Source organism: Cryptomeria japonica, chromosome 11 (assembly GCF_030272615.1).
Source record: "Cryptomeria japonica chromosome 11, Sugi_1.0, whole genome shotgun sequence".
NCBI lineage: Eukaryota > Viridiplantae > Streptophyta > Pinopsida > Cupressales > Cupressaceae > Cryptomeria > Cryptomeria japonica.
The window spans coordinates 422,391,211-422,409,587 of NC_081415.1; the positions used below are offsets into that span (position 1 = coordinate 422,391,211).

Consider the following 18,377-nt stretch of genomic DNA (forward strand, 5'->3'; position numbering starts at 1 on the left):
TACGACCTAGCATCTACAACATACGGCAGTCTCCCATACAACATCCACTTCCTTATCCCATACGGCATCTAATTTCCATTCAACACGTACAGCATCCTTATCCTCTTCAAGACGTATGGTGGTGTTGGCAATCTGAGTTCACCATACGGCACTGCTTGGCCATAAGACAACCTTGTTCTACCGTACGAGTACATGTCATAGAAAATCTCCTCCACACCATACGGTTACATCTTCCTAGCTCGTGGTTTGGCAACATACGAATACGTCTTCCTAGTTCATGGCATATTGTACGGCCTCTTCAAGAGCAATTTGTGCATTGTCTCATTTGCATCGTACAACTTCTTAGTTATTCAATACGACAACAGTAGGTGGTGTAAAGCGGGATAATCGCGATCGAACCCTAGTTGCTCTCCCCTCTTCCAACTCCAAGGAGAGAGAAGGGAGGTTCGCTAGGATTCGATGGTTTTCACTTAGGGGGGGAGACTTTACATTCAAAAGAGGGGTTGAAACCCACAAGATCCAATCCCACGCAATGCAAGATTGGATGCTAAATGAGTTTCAAGGGTTAAGACAGCAAGGCTACCCTCTTTTGTAAAGAATGTGCATAGGAGAATTAAGCTAGGAATGCATAGAAAGTGACAAAGATTCGCTTATAAACTGAGATAGGAATACAGTATGAAGCTGCGGACCTGGAATTAGTAGTAAAATGTCGATACGGCGCTGTCCTGCAAATTTGAGCAAAAGTTGTCGGGACGATGGCGTCCGGCGCCACGGTCCTCCGAAAAATCCGCGAAACGAAGGGAGATCTGTTCGTCTCTGCACAAGGATTCCAGATCTTCAATTTCAGCCGCGTACCTGCAACCTACACACAGAAAAGCGAAGACGATTGGGGGGTTAGGGATTAGGGGTTTGCCTTTAGGTCAAACCCCGGTTTTGGAATTAACCAAGAAATGAGCAAGAGCTGTAAATGTAAATGACTGTAAAACAAGTACTAATACCTTGTTCTAAGGATGTTTGTATCCTTATGTGCGAAGGTTTAGATGTTGTATGTTGTATGTTGTAGTAGTATGTGATCTCCTCTTCAATGGTTGAATCCTTGTCTTGAATGCAACACTTAGCCTTGAATGGAGACTTGAAATGATCAATTGCTTAAAGGAATGCTTGAATGCTTGAATGCTTGAGTATAGTTTCCACGCTTTGTACACATATCCTCTTCATGCCAAATGAGAGAGAAAAATGTAGTTTATATACTTGTCAATTAGGGCTGATAGACTGATTTTCCCGACCTTAGGCCGACCAGGAAAGTTAATTTCCAAATTGCAAACAAAAAGACCCGAGACCCCTTAGGAGACCGGGCCCAAAATAGGACCCAAGGACCAGGGCGCTGGGCGCCCGCGCTCTGGTCCCACCTCCCGGGACAGCAGGGTGCAAGGAGGTTCAGGCCAGGGTGCTTGAAAAATGCAGTTTTTGGTGTCGTGAGCAAGTTTCGGGGTCTCCATTCAGGTTGCGTGTTGCGTCGCCATCGTGAAGACCGAAATGCAGTCGAAATTGCAAGTGTCGCAATTTTAGGACGCTACATTTAGCCCCCACTTTAGCGGGAGTATGTATGCTCATACTTCTGGTAAAGTACAAGGAAACAACATTGAAAAACTTTCACCACGTCAAGGAGGCAAGATACACCAAGCCCCCAGTGGACTAAGGATCTTATGACTTCGATTGACAAAGTAAAAGGGAAGATCACGAGGGAGAACCATGACTGTCAGTAGTAAGGTTCCCTCACTATGAGTCATGCAAGAAAGATATCAAGAATTTTCAAGGCAAAGCTAAATTTGCCAAGAAATTCTCAAGTATCTTGAAAAGATATGAACGGGATGTATGCCCCCCTACGTTAAAGCGATCGCACATGCCTCACCGGGGGTGATTGTTTTAACGTAGTGATACACATAAGAATGAGAAAGGAAAGGAGCACGTTATCGCAAGGATTTAGCCCCCGAGTGTGAGATAAGCCCAAGGATAATAGACACAAAACACAAAGCACGAGGTGACTTCGCTTTCCTTGGGGTCAGTATGCTGTATGATAAATCATGTATATATCATATGTATGTATGCATAATTGTTCTTCATTCCCCAATCAAGGAAGGTCACCTAGAAGAAGGGAACACATGTGTCTTTTGAGTCAACATGAGAGAGATCGAGAGATCTCAATGCTTTGCATCGTCCTCAAGTAGACAACACTAAGGACAACAAATAGAAGAATGAGAATAACATATAGAAGAAGTAACACAAGAGAGGAGGAGAGAATCTGCTATGCTAATGTAACTAGTCTAGCACGTCATCTACCCCCCGATCTTGCTGATCAATGTTTCGGGAAGGCAGGGAACACGCTAGAGGAGGAACATTCAACACAACAGATGGAGCTATCACAAGATCCAAACAAGGGCTATGTTCATGTTCCGAGCCACATTGTTCTTGTCTAGGAGCTAGGATAAGTGCTTTAGAAAATTCATTAGATAAATGGTTATCAATATCAACAAGTTCATATTCACTATCAGAAGCAAGAGAAGTAATATTTTCATCATGAATAACATTTTCATCTATATCATCATCAAGATTTATAAAAATAGGGTCTTTAACTCGCACAGGATCAAGACCATCATGCATCTTATGTTTAGGAGATTTAGGCTCAATGTCCGGCTGAGGAGAAAATGGAATAATGCTCGTTGAAGGTGTTTTTGGAGATGGCAAAGTTTGAGAGGTAGCTGCTTGAGCTCTAAGACGACGCTTTCGTCGGCGTTCACGTGCAGAACGATTTCGTCTAGTCTTAGTAGGAAGTGAAGAAGATTGAGGAGGAGGAATGTTCTCATCCCTATCACTTGGGTGTTTAGGTTGTGGTCTCTTAGGCTGGATAATAGGAGAAGAAGAAGGTCTCTTCTCTCTATAAAAGGAAGGGGGAGGAACTGCTCCATATAAAGGAGGAATTTTTGGTTTAGGAAGGAGACCAAGTCCATCATGACGAGGAGGGATAGGTCTACTTTTAGGAAGTTTATTAGATATAGACATAGTCACATCCATAGGGATGGGTTGGGAATCTTCTTGAGGAAAGACATTAGTTTTATCTTTCAAAGGAAGAACTTCCTTCTCAAGAATGATAGGAATGTCAAGTTTAGGTGTTCTAGGTTCACTTAAAGATAGGATCATATCTGTTTTCCACTTTTGATAAGATTTGAAAAGATGATCACTTCGCGGAGGAAGGGATTGGAATTGTTTAGGCCAAAAGTAATCAAGAGGAACACTAGAGGTTCTTTCAGCTGGTTTAAAGAGGCTATGATTGACAGTAACAACTTCACCATTATGGAAAAATTTCAAACACTTATGAATAGGAGAAGCAATAGCTTTCATGGAAGATAGCCAAGGATAGCCAAGCTTCACACGAAATTGTTCGGAAGATGGAATAATAGCAAAGTTCACATCAAGGGATTTGTTATGGACCTCAATAGGCAATGTAATAGAACCAATTGCAGGAGAAGAAAATGCATCAAATAGTTTCACAATCACATCTGTTTTGTCATATATCACTTGATTCAATTGCAAAGTAAAAAGAAATTCTTCAGTAATAACATTAACCATGCACGAAGAATCAATAAGCACTCCACGGCAAGGTGTATTCTTGACTTTTGCAACTATGTATAAAGGACCATCAGGTGCCCTAATGGTTTCATTGGAATCAAATGTGATGGAAGGTTCTTTAGGGTTTTCTTGCTGCTCTACAAAGTTAATCACATTTGGAGTCATAGACACAAGACCATCAGATGAAAGAGAGGAATCATTAGTCTCAATCGCATTAGAGGTATGAGAAGGTAATGGATCAGTGAAAATCTGAAGATTTTGATTAGGAGGAGCTACAGATGTATTGCCTTTATCATTCACTCCAGAAACAGAGATAGTATTATTATCAATCAAATCTTGAATTTTACCCTTTAAAGAAAAACATTTTTCAGTATCATGCCCAGGCTGACGATGAAATTGACAAAAGGCTTTGTTATCAAAATAAGGTGAAGTAATCTTTGCAAGATCAATTTGTCTTATAGGAGGAAGAGTAAGCACATTTTGTTCCAATAATTTATTCATAATACTATGCAATGATTCATTCAAAGGAGTATACTTTCTTTCTTTCTTGAAAAATTTAGAAATAGGAGGCACACCTGATGCTGCATTCACATTGTTGTTGATGATGTTTTCATTGAATTTGATGGAGTCTCTGTTCGGTTTAAACTTCCCAAATGGTTGTTGACTGCTATCACCCTTATCACTCGGAGCCATAGGATGTGATTGTTCCATTTGACTCACAGTCAGTTGATAATTGTGAAGAGTGGCACACAACTGTTGGAAAGAAGTAAACTCAGAAAACAGAAGTTTGTCTCGAATATCTTTTTGTAAATTAGAAATAAAGATTCTTTGAATATCATTGTCAGGCACTGGAAAAGAAATTTGAGCATATAAATGCTTATATCTACCAATGAAATCAGTCACTTTTTCTTTAACACCTTGTTTACAATGCATTAAATCAATCAAAGTAACTTTAGGACTTATATTGTTTTGAAATTGTTGAATGAAAGCATTTGCAAGTTGTTCGAAAGAAGTAATAGAATAGGAAGGCAACGAGCAATACCATTGTAGGGCTTTGTCTCTTAATGTTCTCGTGAATAATTTTGCAAGCAACCTTTGGTCATAAGCAAAATCAGTACATATTGTTTGAAAAGTCTTAACATGTGTTAGAGGATCACCTTTACCATTATAAAGCTCCAAATGCGGGATTTCAACATGTTTAGGGGGAATAGCTCGAACAATGTCAAGAGAAAGTGGGCTCGCAACATCAAATGTGGGCACACTAAACTTAGATTGATTCATAGAGGCAATTTGTTGCTGTAAAGAAGAGACAGTTTGTGCAAGATTGTTAATGGTCGCTTCAGTCGAAGAGTTCATATTAGATGTGTTAGATTGAGATGGAGGTGTTATGTTATTGAAAGAAGGCAAAGAGTAAGGTGGTGGGACCCTATGATAATTAGTCATAGGAGATGATTGGACAGGAGGAACACTACAAGGAGGAATGGAATGATTAAATGAATTGCCCCCTTGTGTCATGTTCATTTGTGAAGATGTAATAGGAACACTCATTGAAGGAGTGAATGAAGAAGTCGGATTGAATGAAGGAAGAGGGTTAATTGAAAAGGAAGGATTGCCCCCATGACTAGTGATCACAAGAGGAATGTCTTGTGTAGAAGTAGCCATTATGTTTGATGTAAAGGTAGGTATGCTAGCAATAGAAGTCATCAAAGGAATAGAATGATTGACTTGTGTAGGAGGTTGTGTATAACCTAAAGTTTCGGCACAACTCTTCATAGGCATCACGTTCGAATCCACAATGTGTGAAATACCACGCAAAATATCAATTCCATTCTTATCACTTTCGAGCATACGTTTTAGACCCTCAATTAAAGGAAGAGCTTGACTATCAGGGTATTCTTGAGACCTCCATTGTCGAAAATCGTCAAATTGGTTATCCAATTTCGAAAGTTGTTCTTCAGAAACCTCATGGAGAGCTTCTTCATCATTAGGAGGAATAGAGGAATTACCCATGTCCTCGTTAAAAAGGCTATTCAAATTAGGTTCCATCTCCTCAGTAGTTAAACCTCGGAAAGACTTAATTCTACAGCTTCGTCTAACGGGAATAGTGTAAGTAGGGCTTATTGTTGTAAAACTCATGCACTAGAGAAGGAGAGAAAATTTTGATTTTAGAGGTAGCAATTTTCAGTAAAATCAGCCAATCTTCTGGATTTAAGCTGTTAAATGCAATCACGATAGTCTCCCGAAATTTCGGAAAAAATGTCCGGGACCGTGGTGCTCGGAGTGCAACATGGTCCTTGCAACTTTTTTCGAAATTTGCAGGGATGAAAGGTATGATGATTTTAAAGCCAATCTGAAAAAATTGAGTGATTTTACGATCTGTAGATAGGCCAAATTAAAGTTGCAATCTCAAAATTGAACCCTACCCAGATTGTCGAAAAATGCAAATTTTGAATTTTGAAGAAAAAGAGGGAAACTGAAATTTTGAATTTTATGATTTTAGAGGGAATGTCAGAAGCAATGCAAGCTTTGAAATTCAAAAATTGACTCAATTTCACGCAAAATTCAATTTTGAAAGCGGAAATCAAAGTTGTTGTAATTAAGCACTTAATTTCAAAAGTCACAAAATGCAAGAATTTGAATAAAGCACTGAAATTTTTAATGAATGTTAACGCACTTTTCAGATTTAGGACAGTAAGAACACAATTTTGACACAAAATTTCAGTTTCAATGATTTTTGAATGTTTAAAAGCCTTAATCCAAGCAATCACAAGACCAACTTTGACTGTAATTTTGAAGGTGTTAAAATTGATAAAATCAGCCAAAATTCTGGATTTTAGCAAAAAAATACAGTAAGATCTCGCTCCCGAAATTTCGGAAAAAATGTCGGGGACGATGGCGCTCGGCGCCACGGTCCTCGCAACTTTTTTCCAAATTTTCAGGGATGAAAGATATTGTGATTTTATTGCGGAATCCAAAGTTACAGCTGATTTGGAGATGTTTTGATCAGTGAAATTGTCGGACAAAGGTTGGATCAAGAGGGTTTCAAAAATTAGGGTTTTGACACTTAACCACTTAATTTTCAAAATTAAAACATAGATATGAATTGATAATTTGTAATAGAAGGACAGATCTGAAACAAGCATAAACAATTAAATATTTCACAAGCTTAATTACTAAAAAGAAATTTTAGGGTTTTTATGCAATCACCTCTAAAATTTTGCAAAAGATCAAACATGGAAATGTAATCAATTTTTTTAGATCTAAGCATGAAAAATCAGAAACGATGTTCACGTCGGGTTCACCAAAATGTAAAGCGGAAAAATCGCGATCGAACCCTAGTTGCTCTCCCCTCTTCCAACTCCAAGGAGAGAGAAGGGAGGTTCGCTAGGATTCGATGGTTTTCACTTAGGGGGGAAGACTTTACATTCAAAAGAGGGGTTGAAACCCACAAGATCCAATCCCACGCAATGCAAGATTGGATGCTAAATGAGTTTCAAGGGTCAAGACAGCAAGGCTACCCTCTTTTGTAAAGAATGTGCATAGGAGAATTAAGCTAGGAATGCATAGAAAGTGACAAAGATTCGCTTATAAACTAAGATAGGAATACAGTATGAAGCTGCGGACCTGGAATTAGCAGTAAAATGTCGATACGGCGCTGTCCTGCAAATTTGAGCAAAAGTTGTCGGGACGATGGCGCCCGGCGCCACGGTCCTCCGAAAAATCCGCGAAACGAAGGGGGATCTGTTCGTCTCTGCACAAGGATTCCAGATCTTCAATTTCAGCCGCGTACCTGCAACCTACACACAGAAAAGCGAAGACGATTGGGGGGTTAGGGATTAGGGGTTTGCCTTTAGGTCAAACCCCGGTTTTGGAATTAACCAAGAAATGAGCAAGAGCTGTAAATGTAAATGACTGTAAAACAAGTACTAATACCTTGTTCTAAGGATGTTTGTATCCTTATGTGCGAAGGTTTAGATGTTGTATGTTGTATGTTGTAGTAGTATGTGATCTCCTCTTCAATGGTTGAATCCTTGTCTTGAATGCAACACTTAGCCTTGAATGGAGACTTGAAATGATCAATTGCTTAAAGGAATGCTTGAATGCTTGAATGCTTGAGTATAGTTTCCACGCTTTGTACACATATCCTCTTCATGCCAAATGAGAGAGAAAAATGTAGTTTATATACTTGTCAATTAGGGCTGATAGACTGATTTTCCCGACCTTAGGCCGACCAGGAAAGTTAATTTCCAAATTGCAAACAAAAAGACCCGAGACCCCTTAGGAGACCGGGCCCAAAATAGGACCCAGGGACCAGGGCGCTGGGCGCCCGCGCTCTGGTCCCACCTCCCGGGACAGCAGGGTGCAAGGAGGTTCAGGCCAGGGTGCTTGAAAAATGCAGTTTTTGGTGTCGTGAGCAAGTTTCGGGGTCTCCATTCAGGTTGCGTGTTGCGTCGCCATCGTGAAGACCGAAATGCAGTCGAAATTGCAAGTGTCGCAATTTTAGGACGCTACAGGTGGTAGGATTGATATGGCAATCTTATGCAAGTTTCGTACAACTTTTAGTATGGCCATCAATTCTAAAGTGGAGAGTACGACTTGATCAGAAATTTGACATCATGCGTTGGTTAAACACTACCAAATCTCCATTTTCTAGCTTCATCAGCATTACTTCCGACATCTTAAAAAATCAGAAAATTGATGCGCTACCCCTCAACCCCGCAAGCGGCGCTGCCCCCAAACCTCTGCAAAGGGCACTTCCCCTTGATCCCGCTGGGGGCATTGCCTCCAAACCTCCATTTGATTTGGTAGGTACACTACAAGTTGGGATTGCCCAATATAAGTCGTTGTCTATACTCTTGTCATTAGTCTTCCCAAATATTACTTGATGTGTACTTGTCGTCTGGAAGATGACTTTTTCTTTTGGGGGGGATGATGTAGTTGGCATAAAATTTATATTGTTATGTTGATAATATTGGTTATCTGCCAATGTATTAATTGTTTGTATTAAGTGAGTTGTCACTCTTGGGTAGTTAATGTGTCAGTTGGTTGACAGTTGTGTTCCTCTTGGCAACTGTCAGGTGCTTTAAATATGTTGTGTACCGCCAAGAAAGGGAGGAGGATATAGTCAGATCAATTGTAATCCTTGGCTGACCATTTCTAGTCTTCTTCTCTGTAATAATTTCATGTGTGAATAAATATATATTTTACTCCTATGTCTGGTATGCATTGTGATTTGTATTATTATTTCTTGTATTTAATCTATCAGATATAGCAGTAAAGAATGATTTCCACCAATTTTTGACATGGCAAGCAACTTTTGAAAATGAAAAATGACAGATTTTCACAATTGGAAAGTTATCAACAGATAAATATAGGTCCTATTGATCAAGCACTTCTCTACTGCATTAGCATCATTTTTCTTCAAAAGAGGGGCTATTGAAAATTGATGTGTATCTTGAAAGGTTTTGGGACCCTAAAAGAACTTGGCTCAAATTATTCCATCATCTTCTTTGCTTCTAGAGGGCTTTGTCAAGCAACAAGTTTAAAGGATCACATGTTCCTCTTTTTTCTACCATCACAGATTGTTTAAACCAACAAGGAAGATAATCTAAAGGGTTCCATGTCTCAAGACAGAAGTACTTTTATAATCTGATCTTGATCTATAAGACATACAGATATGGAACAAACCGCTCTAAAACCCCTGAACCAGGTTTCATTGGTAATCCAGTGGACAACATTCTAAATTGCAGAAGCTTAATGTGTCATAAATTTAATGAGTCAAAGCAAAGTAAAAGAAACACAAAATATAGAAGATAAAGCGATGTAAATGAAACTTTTTTATTGAAAATGTATTTACTAGCAAAAAGTACACTAATTGAGTAGATGTGAAGCTACAATATTGATTTTTACATTTAAATAACAAATGTTTTATAGCTACGGAAATTTAAAGTTTATAAATAAAAATTGAAACAATTCATCTAAGAATTTGCAATCCATGAGACAAGTGTGTTACCCTTGATGTGAAGATTTTTTTGCAAACTGGAACTCATTAGAACAAAAAAATTGTTTATCTAATTTTTGGGGGTTTTTGACACATTTTGTATTTTGCATTTTTGGGGCTCCTCAAAGCAGTTTTTGAGAAATCCAACATCTTTTATGTAGGAGAGTGCCTTAATACAAACCCTACGCCTTGTAATGCATTAATGTTATGATTATTGTTGGTATAGTTAAGTTTTTCTTATGTATTATTTATTTATTCATTTCATTTGTACTATTTATTTATGCATTTCTTAATCATTAATTTAAGCTTACTTAGGTGGAGTTTGACGTAGGTTGAGTTTGCCCTTTTCGGAGTGTGGGGTTTCACCCTCTTCCACAGGAGTTACACTTCCTTTATTTGGATAATGAGGTGTTATATCATTCTTTCGAAGTTGCACTTCTTAGAGGATGAATTATAATCCTCCCCTGCTTCTTGTATTCCGGATTCCCTATGAATGCAACTTCATTGCATATGTTAAGGGGGTGCATTTGTTGAGGGAGCTAACAATGTTCTTAATGAATGGAATACCATTGTTTTGTCCATTTGAATTTATGTCTTTCTTTTAAGCAAGAAGGTTGTTTGAATTAGTTTAAGTCATTTTGGTCTTGGGTAGATTTAGCATAAGAAAATCTCACAAAAATAAGGATTTTACAGTCTATGAAATAAGAGAGAACTTTTGGAAAAACTGTGCAGAATATTACAGTTATGGATAAGTACCAGTGAAGAAATTGTGAGCCTAACATGGTGACTGTCTTAAGCCTTAAGGGAATTATCTCCAGAACTGCCACTTAGAGGATCGAACTACATCACTTATTGGTCAAATTTTTAACTATATTTGACAAAGAAGATTAATGTGGTCTGCATAAATGCATCCAAAGGGACATAGTACCTATTCCCAAAGCTGATATACACGAGAAAAACATCGGTATGGAATCCTTCAAATCATAGGATGCATACCACACAACTTTCAAACAAATTCACAAGAAGACCAATAGGGACATATAAACTCAAGATTGGCTAGAGTAAAATTAAAATAGTATACAGTCGTTGCTTCAAAATTCATTATTTCCAAACATGCTTTGGATCTTATGCACATATTAGTACTGAAGCCTATGGAAAACTTTAGCATATTGCGAACACCATTTTTGTCTCTAATTAAGATTAAGTAACTATTTATTTTGACATTATATTCTCTTTATTTGACGAGCAGTGATAAAGGCAAAAGCTACAACCAAGAAATACACTCCAAAAGGAGAAACATGTCATCATGTGTGAGTTGTACACTCAATATGCACTTTCTATTAGATCATATACTGATTGGTGATAGTAAATAAAATTTACAAGAGCTTAAGCTTAAAATGATATGGTTTACCATCTGTAATAGAGATATATCCAGGGGACAAAATTAGTCACCATCCTACAATGCCTAACCAAGAGGCAGTTTTTGAACCGCAGGGATCATTCCAACGATCTAGCCCATTCAAAAGACATTCAATACTCTTATTAAGTGGAAACTTATTAGCCATATCATGAACCTTGAAACTTTTGATCCACATCTCTAAATCTGGAAGAAGGAAATAAACCTTGTGAAAGGTGTTATAAGTGATCCATGTGATCATGTTAGTATACATTTGCAACACAAAACAGAAGTGCAAGTACTAGTGGCATCACAGATTTGACACACTATTAGCTATGGATCGGATTTTTGGACACCTCCGATAAGGCTGAATCATTAAGAGTGTGACTGAAGCTCGGAAACACCCCCTCATATGTTTTCATCAAGGGAAAAATAATGGCTATTTGAGGATAAATGTTTGAATTTATACTCAGAAAAATAAAACCAAACAGGCAGCAAAAGAGGAGAAACTTTAGTGCTCATTGTGAAACCAAAAAAAGAAGCATGCACATCAAGAAAAATGTGGAATGAAGGAATATATCAAACATAATCACTCATGAACCAAAAGCAAATTAACTTTTCAAGTTATGCAATGCAGCAGATTTTAAGGTTATGAAAGTTTAGATAAAACAAACTCCTGACCTGTGGTGCCTGATCTTGCAGATCACGAATTTTGTCTTCCATCGTGCGGATATCTTCTTCAAGCCTTTTTATTTGATTTTCATAACAAGTTATTGATTCTCTTGCCTTTTTTAAATCAGATTCCAAATTCTGAAACGATGGTGGAAAATTTTCCCTACTGCAAAAATGTACAGCATTAGCAGATGAGAATAACAAAGCAGAATTTAAATATACAAATTCAGAAAAACATGCTTTTAACTTACTTCCCCACATTGCTTTTGTCTCATATACAGAGTTGGAATAAGCAGAAGCAAATGTAAGTAAGAACAATATTCATAAAGCTCTGAAAGAGAAAATAACAGAGCAAAGACAACCAAAATGAAATAATAAGCATCCATAATACTATCTTGTACATCTCACCTCTAGCCAAAGGAATCCTTTGTATATCTAAGAAGTTTTCAACAATAGTTGTTGCATGCAGAAGAAAGCCCTATAGTTAAGTAAATAGCAAAATGAAAAACACATTTCTGTATGGACACATGAATGAAATCTTAAAATTAATGGATACAACTGACAATATGTTATTTGGTGTCACCAAAAATCACATAATTTCCTGCAAGCTTTGTTGTACTCCAGAAAAATAATATTATTGTAAGAAACATTACAATGGATGGTGAAGAGAAGTAGGATCATGCTTCAATTGCTTGTCACCATCATTCATCACCAGAAGCAGTGAACTAGGAATGATTGTCTGCTTGCTACTGAGTTTAAATTTGTCTTGGACAATAGCAAGTCAGCCTTATTTCAGTTTGATGGAAGACTAGGAACCAAATCTGATTTTGACATATGATTTAAATTCCTTAATCTGCTATACTTGTCATCTCTCTCAGCACTGCCGGTCTCTTTCTTCACGTAAGATCATCAGCAAACTTCTTGTTTCAACACTTTGAGAAATAAGCCTAGCATTGAGAGTTTTGTAGGGGAGCAACACATATTCAGGACATGACAAAACTAACACTTAAGGGCTTACAATTGAAGTTTTTGTAGGGGAACAACAAATAGAACACAAAAATATTGTATAAAAGGCAATCATCACATGGAGACGTTAAATTTTACAGGGAGAAAGACAATCTTATGATTATAATTTTTACTTCTCATATACACTTTATATACTATTATACACTGACCTTACATGGGACATTGTGTATTGAAACTAAATTGATAGAAGGCCTGTTAAATTTACTTTCATCAGTCTTCAATTAGCTTTGATCTTGTGTTTGTGTTTGTGTGAGTGTGTGTGTTTGTGTTTGTGTTTGTTTGTGTGTATAGTTTAGAATCTAGATAATGGAACTTCTAAATAAGGTATTGCTATGACATGATTGTGATTTTAGACGGTATTAGTACCTCATAAGGATGCGATCATTATGAAGAATTATTAAGGTGGATTAAAGGGACAAGATAAAGTACCACAACATATACTAGTGCATATTATTACTTTAAGGTCTAATGTTAAGGTTATTATTATCCTCTACAGGAATCTAGTAAAGGAAAGAGAAACACAAAATCAACCTTATCGATGAGAAATTTTAGGAAACTATCATTAATAAAGATAAACATAACATGAAAGTTGTAAGAGTTGAAAAAATCTAAATTATCTTTTACCAAATTTGAAATTGGTGATCAAACGTTCCTAAGGGTTAAATCTAGAAGAGATCATTTAAAACTTAGAAGATATAATAAATTAGTTCCTCATTATTATGGTCCTTTTGAAAACCAATTTAGCATATTAAATTACTGTACCTCCTCAATTACATAAATTTCATAATGTTTTTCTTGTCAGAAATATGTTTGTAATTCTAAAGATATGATTGGTTCAAATTGTATAATCATTGAACCTAGTTGTGAATTATATTGAATCTAAGGAAACTGACACAACTGTGATATTACATAATAAAGTGATTGATACAAAGTTGAAGTTAAATGGACTTTTTGTGATGGTAATGGTGCTGCACAGGAAAGAAAGCTGAATATATCCATATATGCTTTGACTAAGCACTATTTGTTGTGATCGAAAAGGCAGATAAAACCAATGCTACTGAGGCCAACCGCCAATTTACAGGGGTAGAAATGTTATGAAAAGGAATTAATATTCCTTTGTATTTTGTAATGGGAAGAGTAGAAATGTAGAATTATTAAATCGAAAAACTTTTATAATGGAAATGTGCAAATTAAAAGATTTGAAAGAATATGTTGGTTGATCAACTCCCTCGGAAACTTATATATTGCCTAGTAAACCTAGATATTTGGCATTAAAGAATCTCTTGGTTGAGTGCAAGACAGGCAGTGGCTATTGGAGAAGGGGAACGCAGAGCAGGTCAAAACAAAGATACAGGGTGTATCTTGAGTTATCCTGGCCCGGGCTGTTGTGTGTGTAAGAATTTGATATTGTTTTCCTCTTGGAGTATGACCATAGCCTTAAGTCCTTACCTTTGATCGCCAAGAGAAGTGAAGAGCCAAAATCCGAGGAATCAACAGATATGTATCTGTTGTGACCATTTCACACATCGCCCCATCGCAAATGGGGTCCCCCCTCTTTTTGCTTGTTTTTTTCGTTCGTTTTCGCTTTCGTTTTTAGGGTTTTGTTAGTTAGTTGATTGTCTGGATTTAGGGCCAAGCCTTAGGGTTTTAAATTCTGCCTTTTCAAGCCAAAATCCAGTCATTTTTGAGAGCTTTTGAGCTTCCTTTTCTAGAATGCAAATTTTGAATGCAATGATTTCGCCAAAATGGTCTAATTTTCAATTGGAATGTTCATGCAGAGCTTAAATTTGTCTAAGTGTTGACAGTCAATGTGAATTTTTTTTGTCCGATTGAATATTTTGACCAAATTTTGACCCCTTTTTGATTTTGATCCTGGGCATTGGGATTGGTTTGTTTTCGCCTCGTGAAGTGTTAAAATGTGAAAAATCATGTTACTTTGGCCTGTAGGAGCAAAATCGCTCCTGTCCCTCAGTGAAGGACGGGAGCTCATTTTCAAATATCTCATCATCCCTGCAGAGTCCAGACAAATTTCAAGTTGGAAGTGATGGAGAACGGCGAGATCTTTCCATTGAATATAAATTGAAGATTTTCATGAGCACAGAAATGCCTCCAGGAGGAAAATCGCTCCTGTCCCTCAGTGAAGGACCGGAGCTACAATTCAAATTTCGCCTTGTCCTTGCAAGATTTTGAAAACTTGACGATTTGAAGAGGTCCAAAGGAAGATGTTTTATCAGATGAATATAATTTGAAGTGCAAATATGAAGAAGAATGGTCCAGAATGCTAAAATCGCTCCTGTCCCTCAGGAAGGGACCAGGGCGAAGAACATTATAGCTCCCGTCCCTCTCCCAGGGACCAGAGCGATATTCTTCATTGGGCAAAATCCAGGCCAAGATCAAGTCAAGTTCATGTTTGGTGGCAAGGAAGACGGTGAAATGAACTCAGTGAATATAAATTGAATATTTTAAAATGTCAACAAGGGTCCCAAAATGCCTAGTTCGCTCCTGTCCCTCAGGAAGGGACCAGAGCGATTTTTGATATAATTGCTTTTCTTGCAAGGTTACAGACAATGTCAAGGCATGAACGAATAGAGTGAAGAAGGACGAGTCCGTTGAATATAAACTTGGAACCTGGCAAAGTGAGATAGTGGCCACAAAGGGAGGATCGCTCCTGTCCCTCTCTAAGGGACCAGGGCGATACAATGATGATGATACTTCCTACGCAAGTTCAAGGTCGTTCCTCCAAAGTTCAAGGTCGACACAAGTCAAGACAAGGTGGCGAGGGACGTTTCAGGGCATTTTCAATCGAACGCAAGCATCAAGGTCGTCACGTTGGAAGGATTTGCGCTCTAAGACCCCAGATCGCTCCTGTCCCATGGGAAGGGACCAGAGCGATATTTCCATTAAGGCATAGATTTCAAGAGACAAGCAAATATCAAGCTACCCCAAGGATCGAAAGGACGTCATTACACGCATTGAAGATAATTGCAAGTTGATAAAAACAAGAACAAGCTCACAATGATGAATTTCGCTCCTGTCCCTCAGGAAGGGACCAAAGCGATATTGAGTGTATTGATCAATTCATGCAAAATCACGTTGAGTCAAAGTTTTTTCAAGGTCACACGAGGTTCAAGACATCTTTTTAAGGTGATATTCAAGGGTTTTTAACGTCCAAATGTTATTAATCAAGCTAAGGAGTCTATATCGCTCTTGTCCTTTGGACAAGGACCAAGGCGATTATTGCAAAAACACTCATACTCCTTCAAAGGCAAGTCAAGGCGAGGATGGACGAGGTAAAAAGACATTATTTCGAAGACGATAAACGATGAACCATGGTCAAATGTTACCAACTTGAGCTCAAAACGGAGAAAAGACATGGATCGCTCCTGTCCCTCTCCAAGGGACAAGGGCGATGTTAGGCAAAACACATGATATTCTTTGAAAATCACGTTAAGACAAGGACGCACAAGGTTTTAAATGGCATTTGGAAGATGATACAAGGAAAGGATCGTATCAAAATGGAGAATTTCAAGAAAAAACCTTAGGATCGCTCTTGTCCCTCTCCAAGGGACCAGGGCGATAATGGTCATGAGATGCACTTGTTCGCGCATGCAAGGCGATCAATTTCGAAGGGCCATCAAAATGATCGATTTTCAATGTGGAGATGAAGGAGTTGAACGTGAAAAATGCAAAATCAAGACCAAAAACATGGATCGCTCCTGTCCCTCTCCAAGGGACCAGAGCGATGAGGTACGTCCCTTTGTTTTCCAGTTTTGGCGCCAAATTAAACAATTCAAAATTTCCTTAAATGCTAAATCGATTTAAAATTTGAAAATCTTATTTATTTAGCATTTAATATGACGTTATCTTTTATTAATTATTTTTTGCCTTTATTAAAAATCGAAATTCTCGTTTAAAAAACGCAAGGCATTAATAATTAATTATTTAATTAATATAAAAATCGATTTGAGCGCTCAATTAGGCAAGTCGGCCTTGTTATTTTATTGCAAATCATTTAAAAAATGGTTTTATTTTATCAAGTCGGCCTAAGGGGTGAAGGATGAGCGCGCTATATATAAGGGGTGAGAGATTTCATTTTTCACATAATCATTTTTACCTTTCTTCATACGAATCAAGAAGAGGCGAATATAGTGCGAAGTGTGTTCAAAGGTGGTGCGATTTCAAACCAAAGGTGGCGCTAGTATCATCTTGGGTGGAGTGCGAATTGCGTTGAAGACCAAAGGTGGTGCGAGTTTTATTCATCCAAAGGTGGCGCTTAGTTATCAAAAGGTGGTGCGAATTTGAAGACCACACCAAAGGTGAACTTGGGGATCCATCTAAGACCACGTCGAAGGTGCGAAACTTGGAGATTTGTTTGTGCGAACTTGAAGATCCATTTGAGACCACGTCAAAGGCGATAATTGAAGATCACGTTCTCTCCAGAGGTGGCGAAGTCAATTTTGAGGAGATCATATTGAAGATTACTTTATACCTCAATTTTGCCTAGGCAAATTTTGTTTTTGCATTCTAGAGTTAGCTCTCTATCGAGGTATGGCGATTTAATTATTATTGCTTTATTCATTCATCGTCATATTTCAAATTTTGAAATTTTGAATTTTTGAATCTCTTGGCTCAATCGTTGTTTTTTTTAGGAAATGATAACTCTAGGGACTTATCATGAGGTTTCCTAAAAATTTTTCTCTCTTATTTACGTTATTTATTGCAAAATCTATTTCTTATAATGAAATGTTGTGTAGGTATGGCGACCCCGAAGGCGGGAGCATCCACCAGTCGTTCAGCTCTCATGAAAGAAGATCAGAAGACCGAAGAAGTGGAGACCAAGATCGTGTCTAAATGGAGCAACATTGGAGATACCAACTTGGGGAACTTTAGCACAAAGAAGTTTCGAGAGGTCCCTTACATTGGCAAGCCATCACCTGTCGCCCGGAGAATAATAGAGAGTGGCATCATTAAGGCGGCCGGTTTTCCTCCAGCTATTCAGTGCCACGAGTTGATGATCGAGTGTGCCCGTCATTACAATCCACAGTCCAGGACAATTGTGTCCAACGAAGGAAACACTTTGGCGTACCTTTCAGAGGAAGCCATAAGTGAAGCCTTCCATCTTCCAGAGCACAGGGACATGATATACAAGAGCATTGAAGGAGCCAGATCAGTGTACGATGATGATCCAGATGCTTGCCTAAGCATAATCAACAAGAACTGGCTACTTAAGAGTCGTCCCCGTCTGAGCAAAGTACCGAACACACCACACAGGATTGATTTCCAAGAGGAGTACAGAGATTTGATTACCATGCTCAACAGAGTTACAGGAGCACCTCATGCCTTCTATTTTGAGAAATGGATGTTTTACTTCATCCAGGTGATTGTTCAAGGAAAGGGTACAATACATTGGGCTAGGATAATTAGCCATTGCTTAGACGTACAGTTGAGAAGACTCAGGGCTACTAAGTCCTTCCACATGAGTTCATACGTCATCTATGCCTTAATCAGGAGCGTTGAGTACGCAGGACTACCTCACAGAGGAGTGATTGGAAGAGGACCTAGCGAGGTCAGAGCTTGTGAATCCTATACCTACTTGCATCATCCACCAGGGAAGAACTACAAGTTAGTCAATGATACTTTCACGATGAACATCAC

The 18,377-nt window shown here is 38.1% G+C and overlaps 1 protein-coding gene across 1 annotated transcript in view; it reads right to left on the reverse strand.

Moving 5' to 3' along the window:
* LOC131073638 (regulator of G-protein signaling 1) overlaps nucleotides 1-18,377 on the reverse strand; it is a 65,433-nt gene that overhangs the window by 36,492 nt on the left and 10,564 nt on the right. The window contains exon 5 of the mRNA XM_058010138.2: nucleotides 11,706-11,862. Coding sequence (XP_057866121.2) covers nucleotides 11,706-11,862 — 157 coding nt within the window. The remainder of the gene's footprint in view (nucleotides 1-11,705; nucleotides 11,863-18,377) is intronic.